The sequence below is a fragment of the Sceloporus undulatus genome, chromosome 3, assembly GCF_019175285.1.
Source record: "Sceloporus undulatus isolate JIND9_A2432 ecotype Alabama chromosome 3, SceUnd_v1.1, whole genome shotgun sequence".
Taxonomy (NCBI): domain Eukaryota; kingdom Metazoa; phylum Chordata; class Lepidosauria; order Squamata; family Phrynosomatidae; genus Sceloporus; species Sceloporus undulatus.
The window spans coordinates 83733328-83751882 of NC_056524.1; the positions used below are offsets into that span (position 1 = coordinate 83733328).

Here is an 18555-nt window from a genome sequence, read left to right on the forward strand (position 1 = left end):
AAATGCTCAATATACATACCAATCCACAAGAAAGTAAATACAAAAGACTGCAGCAACTATAGAACAATAGCACTAATCTCACATGCAAGCAAAATAATGCTCAGAATTCTGCAGCATAGACTCCAGAGAAAAATTCCAGAGGTGCAAGCAGGATTCAGAAAAGGAAGGGGCACTAGGGACCACAATGCAAACATGCAATGGCTAATGAAGCACACCAAAGAATTCCAAAAAAGAATTAGCATGTGTTTCACAGACTACAGCAAAGCATTTGATTATATAGATCATGAAAATCTATGGAATGCACTCAAAGACATGGGGGTGCCACTACATCTAATAATCATGATGAGGAATCTGTACCAAGGACAAGAGGCCACTGTCAGAACAGAATTTGGCAAAACAGACTGGTTCCCGGTAGGAAAGGGGGTCAGGCAAGGCTGCATCCTATCACCTTACTTGTTTAACTTATGCATCATAAGAAAAGCAGAATTAGAATCAGAAAAAGGAGGAGTGAAGATAGGAGGAAGCAACATTAGCAACCTAAGATATGCAGATGATACCACAATATTAGCAGAAGACATTCAGGGATTGGAACAGTTAATAAGGAAGGTCAAAGATGAAAGTGCAAAGGCAGGTCTAATGCTGAACATAAAGAAAACAAAAATAATGACCCCCAAAAGAAATACACATATTCAATGTAGACAGCGAGGAAATTGAAATAGTTAAAGAATTCCCATATCTAGGATCAAACAGGGAGACTGCAGTCAAGAAATAAGAAGGAGACTGGGAATGGGAAGAGTAGATATGAAAGAACTGAAAAAGATACTGAAGAGCAAAGACATACAACTGAGCACTAAAGTCAAAATCGTTCAGGCCGTTGTATTCCCAATTACCATGTGTGAGAGCTGAACAGTGAAAGAAGCAGACAGAAAAAAAATCAACTCATTTGAAATCTGGTGCTGGAGAAGAGTACTTAGGATACCATCGACAGGCAAGAAGACAAACAAACGGGTTCTTAAACAGATCAGACCAGGTCTCTACTACTGAATGATTGTTTTTAGATTGTATATTGTATTTAGTGCTCTTGCTTTTATTTATTTTATGATGTTTTTGTAATTGGTTTTAAACTCTATGTAAACTGCTTTGATCTTTTTGGAAAAGCGGTATATAAATAAAATTTATTACTATTATTATTATTATTATTATTATTATTATTACTACTACTACTACTACTTGGAAGCAAAGATTATCAGGTTGAGACTATCGTACTTTGGTCACATAATGAGAAGGCATGGATCACTAGAAAAAACAATAATGCTAGGAAAGGTAGAGGGTAGAAAAGTGAGGAAGACCACAAACCAGATGGATAGACTCAATCAGAGGGGTTATGGGCCAGCGCTTGAGGGATCTGGGCAAGGCAGTGGAGGATGAGGATTCCTGGAGATGTTTCATCCACAGGGTCGCCATGAGTCGGAACTGACTCGAGGGCAGTTAACAACAACAATTCTTTTTACCTGAGATAACACCTCTCTAGGAATCTCAGGTCTTCCAGTGAAATTCTTTGGTCAACATCTGCCATATGCTGATCACAGAATCATGCTGGAGGACCTACAAATGCCTAAAGATGTGTTTTCTCTAGGACCTATGGTACACATGCCCTTATGGCAAACCTGTGGCACATGTGACAGAGATTGAGGGCAGAGATTGAGACAGGGCATGTGAAGGGCGGGAAAGAGGAGGAACAGGTGTGTGCCTGTTCCTCCTCTTCCTGGCCATCCCGGGCCTCTCCAGAGGCAGCTGAAGGCCCAGGACGGTTGGGAAGAGAAGGAACAGGCCTGCACCTGTTGTTCCTCCTGCACCCTTCTGGAACGGAAATCCCACCCACAGCACTGGGTAACACCCGGTGCCAGATAGCCTTTTAGTTTGGCCACTTGGTCCCTAAGGGTTTCATCATCACTGCTCTAGGAACTTCTACGTTCTCCAGCAGAACTCAATGATCAACTTCCAGCAGGTCTGTGCTGGAGGACTTGAGAGATTTCTAGCAAGAATATATTAATCAAAACCACCTGCAAAAGTCAAAGCTGGAAATGTGGAGGGCCAACAGTATTTACCCTAGGCAATTGCAGGTCTCTAGGCATTTTTCTTCTTTGAGTAAAAATGTTTTCTGTTTCCAGATACCCTAAGTTGTATCAGGCTGAATTTGGATTTTTATAAATCCACAGAACATATCCAGAGGTAGCCATGTTGGCCATACAGTAAAATACAATAGCATCCAAAATTCCCAAACAGTGATACCTTTATCAGATCTATCAAAATGCACAAAATACTAGTTACAAGCTTTCAAAGCTCCACTGGCTTCATCATCATGAAAATGTGTTAAAAAGCATACGGGAGAAGAAAAACGACCATGTGAGAGCCACAGCTCTACATTTTGCCGAGATATTGTTTTTGTTATTGTCAGTTAAGATGATCTGGAGGGATATCAATGTAGATAGAGGCCATCCTTCTCTTTGGCCTAAGAAAGCTATCACTGTTTTGTGGATTTTGGATGTTATTATAAATCCATATTTCCAGAATATATGTGAAGCTTTCTTTAAAAAACCAGTATCTTTAGGAAAACAAGTGTGCGTACAGATTCTTACCTCTGCATTCAGATCTTGGAGAATGTCTCCTAACAAATCATCCTTAGACAGGTCAACAGTTTTCTGTAAAACAAGATAACTATGATCAGTAAATTACAGAAGAAAGCTCTTTGAGATCAAAGTCAATTTTTCCAATGCAAACTAAGCAATCTTTACAACTTTTCAGAAAAGTGAAGAGAAGCAGCAAATAATACAGAATGGAGTTAAGAATAATACATTATCGTAATAAAAAGTTTAAACACAACAGATAACATTCCTATAAAAACAGAAAACTTACATCAGCATTTTTCTTTCCAGTACTGGCCATAAACATAGATTTAATAGTGTTTGGTTTTGATACCAGAGCCTTCTTCACATTTTTCTTTTCATTTGTGGAAGCCGTGTCTCTTTTTCCTACCAATGTAACAAATGAGCAGTATTTAAAATATGAAAAAAAATCTATTTCTGTACCAGCTTAAGTTACAAAGCCTATGGCTGTGTTCAGAAGTAACATCAAACCATGTTTTAACTTGACAAGAATAAATCTAACTTCCACCTGCAAGTATATGCTCCTTCCCACTTGTGGGCTAAGGAGGCTTTAAAACTGCCCCACTCACCCTCCTCTTTACCACCACCAGCTACAGAGTCTCAGCAGCACCAGAAGGACTTGCTTGGGCTAAGGGGGCTTTGAAAACTAACCCATCCACCCTCCTCTTTACCATCATCAGCAGCAGACCCTCAGCAGTGGCTCCAGGGAGAGACTGAGGGAAAGGCGGCAGCTTTGAAACTGTGCTAGTAGTTGCCAGCAACATTTGACTAACTTATTTATTATATCCCTGGTTTCTTGTGACAGGCAATGTTATTGAACACTGTTGACTATTACTTTTCTGTTCTTGTCATTCTGACATTTTCTCCTGTCGACTATTCAGTAGTGAATCCATTCCTTCCCATGGCTCGCTTTTCTCCTAACCTCATCGCCATTCATCCTCTTCCTATCTCCCAGCTTCCATTCCCCTGTTCACTCTGGAACTGTCGCTCTGCTGCCCCTAAAGTGGCAGCAACTCATGACCTTTTTCTCTCTAAATTATTTAACCCCCTCGCTCTTACTGAAACTTGACTCCTGGCCCATGATACTGCTACCTCTGCAGCCATCTCTCTTGGTGGTCTCTCTTTTACCCACACAAGCCACTCTGAGGGCCGAGGAGGAGAGGTCGATATTTTACTCTCTAATTCCTGCCAGTTTCAAGTTCTATCTTTCCCCCCTAGCTATCGTTTCTCTTCTTTTGAGTTTCATTCTATTAGACTCCTTTTTTCCTCTACAACTGTGGATTGCAGTTATCTATCGTTCTCTTGGTTCTGCTACCCAGTTTCTCTCTCTGACTTTGAGTCCTGGCTCACATTTTTTCTATCAGATTCAGTCCCCTCTCTGATCCTAGGTGACTTTAACATCCACTTTGACGATTCCAAGAATCCGACAACGTCTCGCTTTAGTTCCCTTAACTTCTTTTGGTCTTCAACCCCATTCCAACTCTTCAACCCAATCACTTGGTCATTATCTTGACCTAGTTCTTGCTGCTAAGTGTGTCACTTCTGACTACTTGGCATATGATTTTCCATTATCTGATCTTCATTTAATTTCCTTTACTCTTGCTTATATTTCTCCTCCTCATCCTATTGTTCAACGCTTTCTTCGTGATCTGCAATCTCTTAATCACTACCATCTCTGTCAGACCTTAGATTCATTTCTCTCTTCTCTAAATCTTGGGGACTCTGCTGACTCAGCAATGTCTTTACTCAACTCCACTCTCTCAACTCTTGACGGCTTTGCCTCTGTATCTGTATGAGCATCTTCCTCTACCACTAGGCCTCAGCCCTGGCTTATTCCCACAGTTAGGTTTCTCCGGTCCTGCTCCCAAGCAGCTGAATGTCTTTGGAAAAAGTCCAGGGAGTGGACTGATTTTATTCATTACAAATTTGTTCTTTCGTCCTTCTCACGTGCCCTGTCTATGGCAAAACAGAATTATTACAAATCATTGATCTCCGCCAATGAGAGGCGCCCACAGTGTCTGTTCTCCACCTTCAACACTTTGCTAAAACCTTCCTCTCTCCCGTCTTTTCATTATTCTCTCCTAATGATTTTGCTAACTATTTCATCACAAAAATTACCACTATTTGCTCTGAGATATTCCCTCCAAATTCTGCATCTACTGCTAATCTCCTATCACCTTCAGCTAAAAAATTTTCTGTGTTTCCCCCTGTTTCTTTGGATAATAATAGTAATAATAGTAATTATGTATAACCTGCCTCTCCCTTTGTTAGATCAAGGTGGGTAACAGCATATAAAAAGAGAAAACAATATCAAAGGCATTCGAATCAATCCGAAGAGAACAATTTAGGCGTGTGGAGAGTGAAATTAGGGGATCAATTTGGGAAGGCCCACCAGAAGAGATCTGTTTTTATTGCCTTCTTAAAAGTCTTGAAAGATGTTAGTTGGCAGATCTTGTCTGGCAAATCGTTCCAGATTTTAGGAGCGGCAGCAGAAAACGTCCTCTGGAAAGTAGTTACCAGTCTAGGTCTCTGTGACTGTAGTAGGTTCTTCCCTGAGGACCTGAGAGTGCAGGAAGGATTATATGGGAGGAGGTGTTCCCTCAAGTAAGCCAGACCCAGGCCATGTTATAGGTAATAACCAACACCTTATACTGTACCTTATACTGTGCCCGGAAGCTAACAGGAAGCCAGTGTAGGGATTTTAAGATAGGTGTGATAGAATCAAACTTGGAACTCCCAGTCACCAATCTGGCTGCCATGTTTTGGACCAGTTGCAGCTTCCAAACGTGGCATAAGGGGTGCCCCATGTAGAGCGCATTGCAGAAATCGAGATGAGAGGTTACCAGCAAATGTACAACCGTTTCAAGGTTTTCCCATTCCAGGAAGGGGCGTAACTGGCGTATCAGCTGAATGAACTCTCCACGCTGCTGACCTCTTCCAAATCTGCAACTTGTTTTCTTGATCCAATTCCTTCTCGTCTTCTAATCTCTATAGGACCCTCTCTTCTGCCCTCGCTTCTCTATATGTTCTCTCTCTCCCCCCTGGTTCCTTTCCTTCTGTTTTCAAACATGCTCTTATTTCCCCAATTCTGAAAAAAACCTCTCTCGACTCCTTTTCTTTGTCTAGCTATCACCCAATTTCTCTTCTTCCTTTTCTTTCTAAGGTCTTGGAATGGGTCGTTTATTCTCGCTGTCTTGAGTTTCTTGAAGCCAACTCTATTCTCGATCCCTTTCAGTCCAGTTTCCGCCCACAGCATTCCACAGAGACAGCTCTCACAAAGATCTCGGACAATCTTTTGCGGGCCAAGGCAAATGGCCTTTACTCTGTTCTCGTCCTTCTTGATTTGTCTGCAGCCTTTAACATGGTTGATCACTGTCTCCTAGTTGATATACTTTCAGACCTCGCGTTCTCAGACTCTGCTCTTGATTGGTTTAAATCTTATTTGTCAGATAGATCTTTTGCAGTGGTCACGGGTGGTCAGACTTCGTCCTCTGTTCCATTATCTGTTGGAGTTCCCCAGGGCTCTGTCTTGGGTCCCCTACTGTTTTCTCTTTACATATTGTTCCCAGGAAAACTCATCAGTTCTTTTGGTTTCTCCTATCATCTGTACACCGATGACACTCAGCTGTATCTTTCCACTCCTGACCTTTCCCTGGGGCTTAAACAGCAAGTTTCATCTTGTCTTACAGCTGTCGCTCAGTGGATGCACCATCTGCGTTTGAAGCTCAACATGTCCAAGATGGAGCTTCTTGTTTTTCCACCCAAGTCTACCCTTCAACACTCCTTTTCTGTTTCTATTGATGACATCTCTATTCGACTGGTCCAAGACTGGTCTTGGTTTCATTTTTTATTCTTCTCTGTCGTGTATCCTCCATATCCAGGCCACAGCCAAGGCATGCAGATTCTTTCTATACAATATTGCTAAAATCCGACAATTTCTGTCAGCCTCTACTGCCAAGACTCTGGTCCACACTCTGGTCGTCTCGCAACTAGATTATTGTAATCGCCTTCTGGCAGGGCTTCCTCTCTCTCACCTCCATCCTTTAATTTCCGTCCAGCATTCAGCTGCACGCATTATTATATCCGCTCACCACTTTGACCATATCTCTCCTCTATTATCTTCCCTTCACTGACTCCCCCTCCCCTTCCATATTCAATATAAGCTTCTCTTATTGACTTTTAAAGCCCTGCATGGGCTGGCCCCTCCTTATTTATCAATCCTTCTTTCTCCTCACCTTCCCACCCATGCCCTCCATTCTGGTAGTCAAGGTCTGCTGTCTCAGCCTAGGATTTTCACTGCCCCATCCTGGATTCGTCCCTTTTCACTTGCTGCCCCTCACTGCTGGAACCTCCTTCCCCCACGAACACGGCTCATCACTTCTTTAACCAGTTTCAAAACTGAGTTGAAGACTATACTGTTCAGTGAAGCGTTCCCAGGCATTGTGTGATTGTTATTTGATGCTTATATTTTATATTTGATGTTTTTAATTTGTTGCCTGCTTATTTTATCAATTCCTATCTATTATTGAGTATTATTTTATATGTATATTGTTCTCATTTTGTAGAATGTACACCATAAGCAGGTTTCTTTTTGTCTATTTTATTTATTGTATGTATAGCACTGTGTAAATCTACAGTGCTATATAAATAAATAATAATAATGGAACAGCCAGAAGGAACTGGGAGTTTTTCTCTTCATTTTAGATTAACTGACGTTTAGCAGTGTACAAAATCTAAATCTCAATCTTAATAATGATTAGTAAAGACAAGCTTAGGGCCAGTATGGTAGTGGTTTGAGTGTTGGACTGTGACTCTGGAGACCAGGGTTCAAATCTGCTGCTCAGCCAGGTACACCCACTGGGTGACCTTGGGCATGTCACGCTCTCTCACTCTCACAAAAACAAAATGGAAAAAACCCTCTGAGCAAATCTTGCCAAGAAAACTCGGTGATACTTTGTCTCTATTCCTGCCTCGGAGGAACTGTGTGTGCTGCTGTTGTTGTTGCCGCTGTTGCTGCCGGGCGCCTCCCTGGGCGGAGAGGACACCAGCGCAGTTGCGCATCGCCACAGGGAGGACGCCTTCGGACTGGACCATCTTCACAACTGCGCAACTGCGCAGTTAAGCAGCCTTTTTGTCCTGTGGGGGGGCAGGCACTGAGCTATGCCCCGGCTAGCGTGTTGTGTATTGTTGTTGTATTTTTATTGTTGAGCTATTTGTCGCTGGCTGTATTGAGATATGTATTGTTAAATGCTATTGCTATGTATTGAGATATGTATTAATATGTATTGTATTGAGATATGTATTGTTTTATTTTCACTGTTGTACACCGCCCTGATGTTTCGAAGGGCGGTATATAAATAAACCTTTATTATTATTATTATTATTATTATTATTAGACTGTCACAAGTCTAAAATAATTTGAAGGCACACAAAAACAACAGTAAGAACAACCTACTTCAATAAACCATGGTTTGAAGTTTGCTGGTTTCTACTAATCATAATTAAGAATAACTATTCTTTGTCCAAGTAGACTTTGTCCAGCCAGTCGACTGGCACCTACAAATTCTTAAATTTGGACTGGATTAGCATGTTTTACCTCTACACTTTCCAAATTACTCCTGATGCAAAAACATGGAGGCTTCTTGAAAAATCCATTGTCCTCTGCCTACAAGTGGCATGTGGCCTCATAGGAATGGAGCCATTGGATTGCAAGAGAAGAGTCCTGTTGATATGCAAATAGACTTTAAATTTACTGAACCTTGAAAAACTCCCAGTTCGCACATGGCCAGAAGGAGGAGGAGGCAGACTGCAAAATTTACTCTCTTCATACCATCTCAACTAAGGACAGAAACAACAACATGCAGGCATCTTACTAACATCTCAATTTTTTTCCTGTTTCCTTTGTAACATCTTGCCTGATAAAGAAGCCAGTGGTGCTTCAAAAGCTTGCAGCAAGTATACTGTGCATTTCAGTTGGCCAATAAAGGTATCACTGTTTGGTGGATTTTTGTCTGAATTTGCTAAATGGCCAACACCCTGCATACTCTTTGTCTAAGTTAATTTTAATCTAAAACAAGCCAAAAGCATCCAAATAATAATAATATAATAATAAAAATTTATTTATATCCCGCCCCTTTGAGGTCAATCAGGGCAGCTAACAGCAATAAAATACAATACATTGTACATCAAAATTCCCTCTCCCTCTTAAAAAATTATTAAATCAATTATAATTAAAACCAACAAATTAAACAACATTAACACATACACATTATTACAAGACAAAAACAAAACAGAACAAAACAAAACAAATAAACAGTAAACTACGGTAGCATTTCCAGGGGGGACCTTGGGGACTCTCATGAGAAGAGGGTTCCTGAGGCCTTATCATGACCACACCAGGGGCAGGGTCTAGGCTTATCTTTGTAATACTACTACAGTTTAATGTTATATCCAAGCTAGCCCTATTACAAATGAGAGATACAGGCCAAAAACAGACGAGCCTGAAAAAACGGTGCACGGTCATGCCAGTACCAATTGCACCAGGGTTGTGACAACCATGTGTGCCAGGCCCCAGGCTACTGCGGTCTTAAAGTGGGCTGCCTATCTGCTCCTTCTTGTCCCAATTCTTCCTGGATGGTGCAATGTCAGCATGGGCCTCTGGCCGTGTTCAGGGCGTGCAAGAATCCACGTCATTTGGCCCATGTGTTTCAGGCCCCAATTCAAGGTTTAAGATAACAGCTCAGTCCCCATAATGGTTAGATTAAACAACTATGAAGCTGTGTGAACATCAGTTTTAAGCCACCTGAAAAGCTTTGTGTTAAAAGTGACGTATAGTCCAATCATTTGATCGAGTTTGCAAGTCACCAAAAACCGTAACGCTCTAAGTAATGTGTAAACCCATCTCTGCCAATAAGGGTGGACCAACAACAGATTTGTTTGGTCATCAGTCATGCAAGTCATGTCCTTAAGTAACAACTACATGGCTATAATAGAATCTAGATTCATTGTATCTATATCCTCAATATCAATAGTAAGTCACACTGAATTCAGTGTGTGCATTATAGCTCTCGAATGCTTTAAAATATCAAACAAAGTGCAGGAGCAAGTTGGTCTTCACCTTGCCACACCATTCTTCCTGGGAAGCAGGTTTGAAGCCAACCATTGGCCCCCAGTTAATGGATGAAAGAGCAGAAATAACAAAAACACTTTATTATGAGAAGTTGGTTTACTTATTCCTTTTCTACTGATTTGAAAACTGGTTTGCAAAACTATACAACCATGTGGAGCACCAAGCAGCAGTGGGTAGTAACTCAAGGGTAGTAACCAAAATGGAAACACATCATCATGTTGTCACAGCACTAAACCATTTATAATTTTAGCTATAAACTAACTGAAACAAGCCCCTGCCACAAACTGTTTTGAAGATGACCGGTTTGAAAAAACTAGAGTTAATATTAAAAACAGTCAGTCTGGAGTTGAACAACACACTAAACTGTGGCTATTCAAAAGCAAAGGCAATTTCTCCCCACTGCCATAAGAGAAGGAAGGAAGGGAACTCAAATAGTTCTCACTACAAGTCAATCTTTCACTTCTAATCAAGAGTTCTTCCTCATGTCCAAACAAACCAGTTTGTCCAAAAGCTCTCTCACCTTTATTAAACTGGTAAAATGGAAGCCATTCCAATTACTAAACAGCATGAAGAGCTATTGCCAGGTAAATTTTAAACTGAAACAAGAAGCATTCATTGGATGTAATAACCTACAGTCTAATTTTTAACAATCCCCTTTTAAAACATCAGTAAAGATTTACTCACTTTTCTTGTTGGAATCAAGAGCATCATCTTCTAAGTCTTCATCAAAAATCTCTCTGCCATCTTCAACATAACCAACCCCATCTGTCAAAAAAAAATGCCTTATTTTTTTACAAGATTTACTCACTTTTTACAAGGTTTTACTCACTTTTATTTACATTTACCTTTGGAGACAAATCCAGAATTTACCCAAATGGAAAGAATAGCTATATTTTAGTTGATTTTCCTTTATTCTGCCTTTAAAATCAACTTACAGAATATGGAGCCTTCCAATGATGCTTAACTATAACTGGTTCATCCCTAACCACTTACTATGCTGGAATGTGCTGAAGACAGTCTAACAAAATCTGGAAGTCCACCGATTCTCCATTGCTGATATAAACCACCCTCTTTTTTTGTCAATTTAACATATATAAATGTCCTCACCGAAGTCACTTGTGGACCAAAGCCTAACAGCCCAACCATATACATGTTTTAGCTATGGCCGGGCAAGCAATGACCTAAGCCTAGCCAAGATGAGACAAGCATCTTGTTCCCACAAAACACCCATCTCCAGCATATACTTCACTGAGTGCTGTTTTACAGTACTGTGGAAGCCTTTCCCTAGATCCCTTGGCCTACAAGAGAGACACAGCCTGCTGATAATGGGAGACACTTCTGGTCCTTCTGTTAGTACCCCAGTTTTGAGAAGCACCCCATTTCAGTCCTTATTCTTAAGGGACAATTTGTTTTAATAGTGTTCAAAGCTAATGACAATCACTTATGTAAGGTTAAATCCCATCACTTCACAAAGCAATTTTTAAATGCATGGTTAATCCTACTACTACCAACCTTCTTGATCTTCCCTTAGATTCTGACAAACTCTATGAAACTTTTATTTAATTTTACAATGCTTCCCTAAACACATTAAGAGCACACTAATGGAAGAACATCTGTTTAGTGTCATCCCAAATATAGAAATAATTTAAATCTGCTTTACAAACCATCATCGACAATCCAGTCATCATCCTGCCGTTCTCGAACAATCTTAGAATACTGCTCTTCGTCAATTTCATCATAAACACTTGTGAATTCCTCAACCTGTAACAAGAAACTAATAACTGTAGGAGTTGTTCTTTGAAGATGGACTAGAGAATGCAGAAAATCATTCAGTTATTCAAGAATTACTTAGACCACATGTGGATGGCCCACAGCATCAAGCAAGGTATCACTGTTTGTCTTGTTAACACAGCAACCTTGATGAGAATAGCAGGCAAGATTGGCTAACTTTGCCATACTCCACTGATAGCAAGATCAGAACCGTCAGGAGCAGTACAGAAAGGCTTTAATCTTCTTTCCCAGCAATCTTCAAAAGGAGTAGTTGGGTATGCATGGGTGAGAGGGAATAGTGGGGCTATCCTGGTATCACCAACTGTTCTATTCAACACTAGCTCTGCTTACTTGTCTGGTGTCCCACAGCCCCAAAGGGTTGCCCATCCTACATTAAACTGAGGTACACCAAGATGGGAAGGACAATCCCATTTAGATTAACCTTTCCCAACCCACTAGTGCATGTGTGGGCACAACCACACACATATATATAGGCTTCTGCTCCACCAAATGCATCTGAGGAAGTAGATTTTAGTCTATGGAAGCTCATGCTGCCAACTTCTTTCTTTCTCAAATGTGCTACAGGATCTCTCTACATACTGATTCTACAGACTAACACAGCTATATCTTTGAACTGAAACACACACACACACACACACACACACACAGACTTTTCATGGTGCAATCACATGTCACTAAAAATACTAGCAGTTCAAGCTATAACAATATTTTATTTACCTCATATTTTATTTTCTCTCCAGCCTTTGCCTTTTTCAAACGTTCCAATGCTTCTTGTCTCCCTTTTTTAGACTTCTTCTCACGCCGCGAACGTGAAGCTGTAAGATTTGCAGAATCAGTTGCTTCTGAAAAGCATTTTCAAATGCATGGTTAATTGTTAAAAAGATTTAAAATAGACTGTAGGAATATAAACACACAACAGGCATGCAGAAGTATTGGCATACTAGTATGGCCATGATCAATCAAGTATCATGCCCCAAAATGTGTTATACTGATTTTAAATGTGAAAATGGTACCTCATTCTACCAAAGATATCTGAAAAACATATGAAAATTAATGAAAACTCCACTTTTCTCTTTGCATCTTCATTTCACTATCTTAAAACAAGTAACGATAAAAACTGCTCTCTTCAGATAACCAGGAGAAAAAAATAAACAAAGGGTACAAATATTTTGCCAACTTACAAGCCAGTTTCAAAATAAATTCTAAACTAACGATCTCATATAGACATATTAAAGGCCAAGCAATCTATATTTATTCTAAAGGGGGGGGGAGTCTCAACATTCAGTGGCACTTACTTCATATACTGGAAGCACTTTTAATGTGCTTTTTAGATACTGGAAGCACTTTTAATGTGCTTTTTAGATCTTTCTTCACATAAAATATTTAAATTCAATAATTTTAGGTACTAAAACAGCTTTTAATGTACAGTGGTGCCTCGGGTTACGAAATTAATTCGTTCCGTGGCACCGTTCGTAACCCGAAAAGCCTTCGTAAGCCGAATTGCCATAGGCGCTAATGGGGAAAAGCCGCGATTCCGTGCGAAAAAGCCGAAAAAAGCACCAAAAGTTTTTTCGTAACCCGAAAAAACATTCGTAACCCGGAACAATGTTTTCCTATGGGATTTTTTCGTATCCCGAAAATTTCGTAACCTGGGTATTTCGTATCCCGAGGTACCACTGTATATACAATTGCTTCCCCTTTTGTTTACAAAATTTTAAGTGAAGAAAACAATGAAGAAAATTCAAATCAATTTGGGGCACTAGAACATTTTCTGGACATTATATTAGCTTATCTGGAAATAAACATAAAAAAGGCTACTGAAAGTTGCATGGCGCATGCAGGCTTTATGGTGTTCTCAAACAGTTAAGCATACTAGTTCCTGAAATATTTATTCATCTCTTATCATTTCCATTAACATGAGATAAGCAACACTTTTTCTACCATCTACAAATGTTGCAAACATTAGCTTATTTTTTAAAAAAAATTTGTGTTAGGCACTGTATAACTGCCTACCGCTATGTCAGATACCACATATTTTAAGTAGTACCATTATTGTAATATAGTATAAGGAAGCTGCTTTGCCCAGTATAAATGCCCCAATTTTTCTGGTAATTATAACATTTTCAAACTTTATTTCAAATCATTTGTTAACAGTCCTTTCAAGGCAGGTATGACACCCACATGTCCAAGGTTAAACAAACCCTCCCACATACTGTTAGCACTATTTTAAGCTCAGTATACATTAACTGTAATGTTTTGATTGAATGCCGGTCAGAATTTTTTTCCTTATACTTACACTGGTTGGAAAATGCAAGAAAGAAAGAATCTGGTGAAATTATAAATATTTTGATAACTCTTGATTTCACATTGTCATTCTTTGAACATAAATCTAAACTCAACTCATATCAGCTTTCCAATTTTATAGATCAAAATGCTTTTTAAGGCAGTAAAATTCTATGCATGCTTACTTGGGATTAGGTCCCAGTGAATTCAACAGAAACTGTACGTGAACATGCTTAGGATTGACAGGCACATCAAGGTTCATTATACTCAGGTTTTTTAATTCATATCCCAAGCATTACTGACACCTTCAAAAAGTAAAAACATTTCCCCCCTTTGGAGTAGATATGACACACACATATGCCCCTGCAGGCTTGGGATCTCTTGTCTATATGTGGTAAGAATTACCCTAGCAATCAGGCTATAAAGTTTCTGGCAGCAAGAGGACAGTTGGGCCTTTCTTATTTTTCCAGCCCACCAACGTGCCACACAACTACTTTACTATGTTCTTATTAACAGGCTGTTAGATGTTTTGTGTGAAATCTGATGCATGCTTACCCAATGGGCCAGCCATCTTCTCTGGGCCTTTCTGGGCCTTTCTCTGAGGTAAGCATATATGACGCTATAGCTTTAACACTATGGCCTGATTATCAAGGCTTCACTATTCCAACAGAAGAGGAAAAAACAAATGTCCACTTTGGTTACTCCACACAGCATTTACAAACAATTCTGTGTTAAGTCTCTTTCTTCTCATACCATTCCAACTCTTTTGCCCTTCCTCTAGCTCTTCAGATTCACACACGTCTCATACAACTGACATCAAGTATTTGAAGGACTGCCACATAAAACATTGATGGAGAGAGCTTGTTTTTTGCTGCTCCAGCCACAGGTAGGACCCAAACCAAGGGATTCAAATTACAGGACAGGAAATTCCAACTAAACAATAAGAGTAATAGTTGTTTGACAGTGGAACAGACTAAGAAGGGGTTTTTTATTGCATTGCCATCTGTCAGAGATCCTTAATCTGTGAATTTTGCCTTGGTATTGGATTAGACAAGGTGATCCTTCCAAGTCTACAATTCTGTGTTGGCAAATACTGCCATGTTTCTCCTCTTCCACATAATTTTTAAAAAACTTTTCAAGTCAAACACTTTTTTCAAGCTTTACAAGTGAGCAGCTCCAGATCTTCAGCAATGTTTTATTGGATAAGTTTCAATCTGTACAGCCTGATGATGTAGACAGGATCCCTGGAGAAGTGAGGGCCACTATGTGCATACTGGATCCTTGCCCTTCCTGGCTCCTGAAAGCTGCTAGAGGGAGACTGGCCGACTGGGTAAGGGGAGTGGTGAATGCTTCACTGCAGCAAGGTAGATTTCCATCCTGCCTACTGAAAAAGACCTCCCTGGATATCTATCCTGGATAACTATCGGCCAGTCTCTAATATTCCATTCTTGGGCAAAGTTCTGGAGTGAGTGGTGCCCTCCCAGCTGCAGGGGTTTCTGGATGAAATGGATTCTCTAGATCCATTTGAATCTGGCTTCAGACTACTGGCTACGGGACAGAGGCAGCTTTGGTCGACTTGGTGGATGACCTACGCAGGGAACCGGCGAGGGGGCGTGTGTCCCTGTTGGTTCTCCTGGATCTATCGGTGGCTTTTGATACCATCGACCATGGTATCCTTCTGAGCCACCTCTCTGGGATGCGACTTGGGGCACTGTTATGCAGTAGTTCCAGTCTTATAGGAGCGGACTCAGAAGGTGATGTTGGGGGACTCCTGTTAGACTCCCTTGCTGCTTTTCTGTGGAGTTCCACAGGGTTCTGTTCTGTCCCCCATGTTATTTAACATCTACATGAAACTGCTGGATGAGGTCATCCAGTGTTTTGGGGTGGGGTGTCACCAGTATGCAGATGACACCCAGCTCTATCTCTCCTTTCCATCTGATTCCAAGGAAGCTGTCTCTGTACTGAGCCAGTGTCTGCAGTAAGTAATGGACTGGATGAGGGCAAACAAATTGAAATTTAATCCAGACAAGATAGAGGTGCTCCTAGTCAGTCAGAAGGCAGATCAGGGAATAGGGACGCTGCCTGTGCTGGATGGGATAACACTTTCCCTGAAATCTCAGGCTCGCAGCTTGGCTGTGCTCTTGGACTCAACTCTGAGCCTGGATACCTAGGTTTCAGCAGTGACCAGGAGTGCATTTGCACAGTTAAAACTGGTGTACCAGCTGCACCCATTCTTTGAAACGTCAGATCTGGCTGCCTTTGGAAACTGTTCAGAAACTTCAGCATGTGCAAAACTCCACAGCCAGAATGCTGACCGGGGCCTGTTACATGGAGCATGTAACTCCCTGGTTAAAAAAAGCTTCACTGGCTGCCGGTTGGTTTCTGGGTACAATTCAAAGTGTTGGTCATGAGCTATAAACCCTACACAGCTTAGTTCCAGATTAATTGAAAGACCGTATCTCCCCCATATGCACCTGCTAGAGCCCCAAGATCTTCCGGGGAAGGCTTTCTCTTGGTCCTACCACCATCCCAAGCTTGCCTGGAAAAGACACGAGAGAGAGAGAGAGAGAGAGAGAGAGAGCCTTCTCGGTGGCTGCTCCTGCCCTCTGGAATGCCCTTCCACAAGAAGCAAGGCTGGCCCCCTCCCTGCTAGTCTTTCATTGGCAAGCAAAAATGGCTTTATTCAGACAGGCTTTTGACGTATAATGATGGGGTGGCTTGGGTGTTTGCTATATAGTGTGGGTATCATAGTTTTAGTGTGGTTTTAATGCCTGTAATTTCATACTGTTTTTAGATTATATTTTAATTGTTTTATTGCAATATGTTTTTAGAATTTTTACTTGGGTCCCCTTCGGGGAGAAAGGTGAGACAGGAATCAAATCAAATAAATAAGCAAACAAATAAACATTTTCTTATTTAGTAACTTCCTAAAGTTACTCTTGTGGGGATAACTGATTTATCTATTAAATCAGTCTAACTCTGTTGTCTTGTCAAAGGATTCAACAAACATTGAGTTGCTATCTAGCCTCTGAACCAACTGCATTTTTAAAAGAGCAGTGCTCCATGGTCAGCGATCCCTATATGCTGGGCATTTGGGGAAGATTTTAAAATATGTTGTTTTTATCACTACAGTGCAATTGGCTGCAGCTATCAGTAACTGCAATCACATTTCTAGCGGTCTTTTCAGTGTATACTGGGTACACATAGGGTGCATTTATGCTGAAGAAATAACGCTGTTTGACATCACTTTAACTGCCATAGCTCCATCCTACAGAATCCTGTAGTTTTGTGAGCCACTAGCACTCTTTGGCAGAGAAGGTTCTATAGGGCCACCTTTGCATAGTGTTTTGAGCATTGGGCTATGGCTATGGACAGCAGGGTTCAATATTCCCACTCAAGCATAAAAACCCATCGGATGACTTTGGGCAAGTCACACTCTCTCAACCTCAGGGAATGGCAATGGCCTCCCCTCCCTCCCCAAGAAACTTGCCAAGAAGACCCTATAATAGGTTCACCTTAGGGTTTCCATAATTAAAAAATGACTTAGAACCAAACAACAAAACTACAAATTCCAGGATTCCACAGCCTTGAGCCAGGGCAATTAAAGCAGCGTGAAACTGGATTACTTCTGCAGTGTGGACACAGTCTAGAAGAAGTGGACAAACTAGAAAAAGAAGAGGGCAAACTCAGGCAGCCTACTTCTAGGCTGCATCTGGTGCCACATCATGCCACAGTTCCCAGAATTCCACACCATGGCAGTTGCAGCAAGGTGAACGGATGTCCTACTTTTCCAGGACATGTCCTACATTTCAACCTCCTGCCCAGGAGGGATTCCAAAATGGCCTCCATCCTGAGCATGACTCCCTAAGCTAGGGAGTCCTGGGAATTGTAGTTCACTGTGGCAACAGAGCTCCTTGTGTCAGTACTAGTGACTCTTGGAAATTGTAGTTTATTGTGGCACCAGGGCTCTCTGTCTCAGTGCTAGCGAATCCTGGGAATTGTAGTTCATGGTGGCACCAGAGCTCTTTGTCTCAGTGCTAGGGAATCCTGGGAGTTGTAGTTTATTGTGGCACCAGGGCTCTCTGTCTCAGTGCTGGGGAAACCTGGGAACCGAGAGGAAGGGGAGGCTGCTACCATTTTATCCAGAGCTACTCAGGGGCTGAAGGTAGGAGCCCCCTCCATTCACTCCTCAGCCTTGCACTGCCTCCCTCCATCCCTCCCTGAAGGCGCCCATTTTGTCCCCCTTCCGTCCCTCTCACCATGGCAACCGTCGCCAGCCCCGTCGCGCGCTCCCTCGCTCCCTTCCATGGCGGGAAAAGTGGCGCGAGCGAGACTCTCCAGAGGGCGGCTTCCTCCTCCTCCGCTGCCTCCCAGCAGCTCCACGCTCTCGCGCCTGAAAGTGGCGCCGCGCGAGAAAAAGAGACCCAACTGCCCTGGCGGCGGAGCCGACAGCCAATCAGGAGCCGCGGTGACTACATCCGTCCTTTCCTATTCCGCTCCAGGGCCTGGGAAAGGAAAAGCCTGCGCGCGGCTGGGACGGGAAACAAAGCCAACAATTACGCGCCTGGGTGGGTTTTTTTTTTTAGTTTTTGTTTTCTCGTTTCCAGCATTCCGAATGCAGCAGAAGAAGCGCGGTCGGGCGAAAAAGAGAAGAGAGAATTTGGTCAAAATGGCTGTATTCAGTCC

At 41.6% G+C, this 18555-nt stretch overlaps 1 protein-coding gene across 1 annotated transcript in view; it reads right to left on the bottom strand.

Moving 5' to 3' along the window:
• POLA1 (DNA polymerase alpha 1, catalytic subunit) overlaps positions 1-18285 on the bottom strand; it is a 353950-nt gene extending 335665 nt beyond the window's left edge. The window contains 6 exon segments of the mRNA XM_042458289.1: positions 2640-2702; positions 2917-3032; positions 10480-10560; positions 11460-11556; positions 12304-12428; positions 18129-18285. Of these exon segments, the coding sequence (XP_042314223.1) occupies positions 2640-2702; positions 2917-3032; positions 10480-10560; positions 11460-11556; positions 12304-12428; positions 18129-18177 (531 nt within the window). The 5' untranslated portion in view covers positions 18178-18285.
• Between the last annotated feature and the right edge of the window lie 270 nt (positions 18286-18555).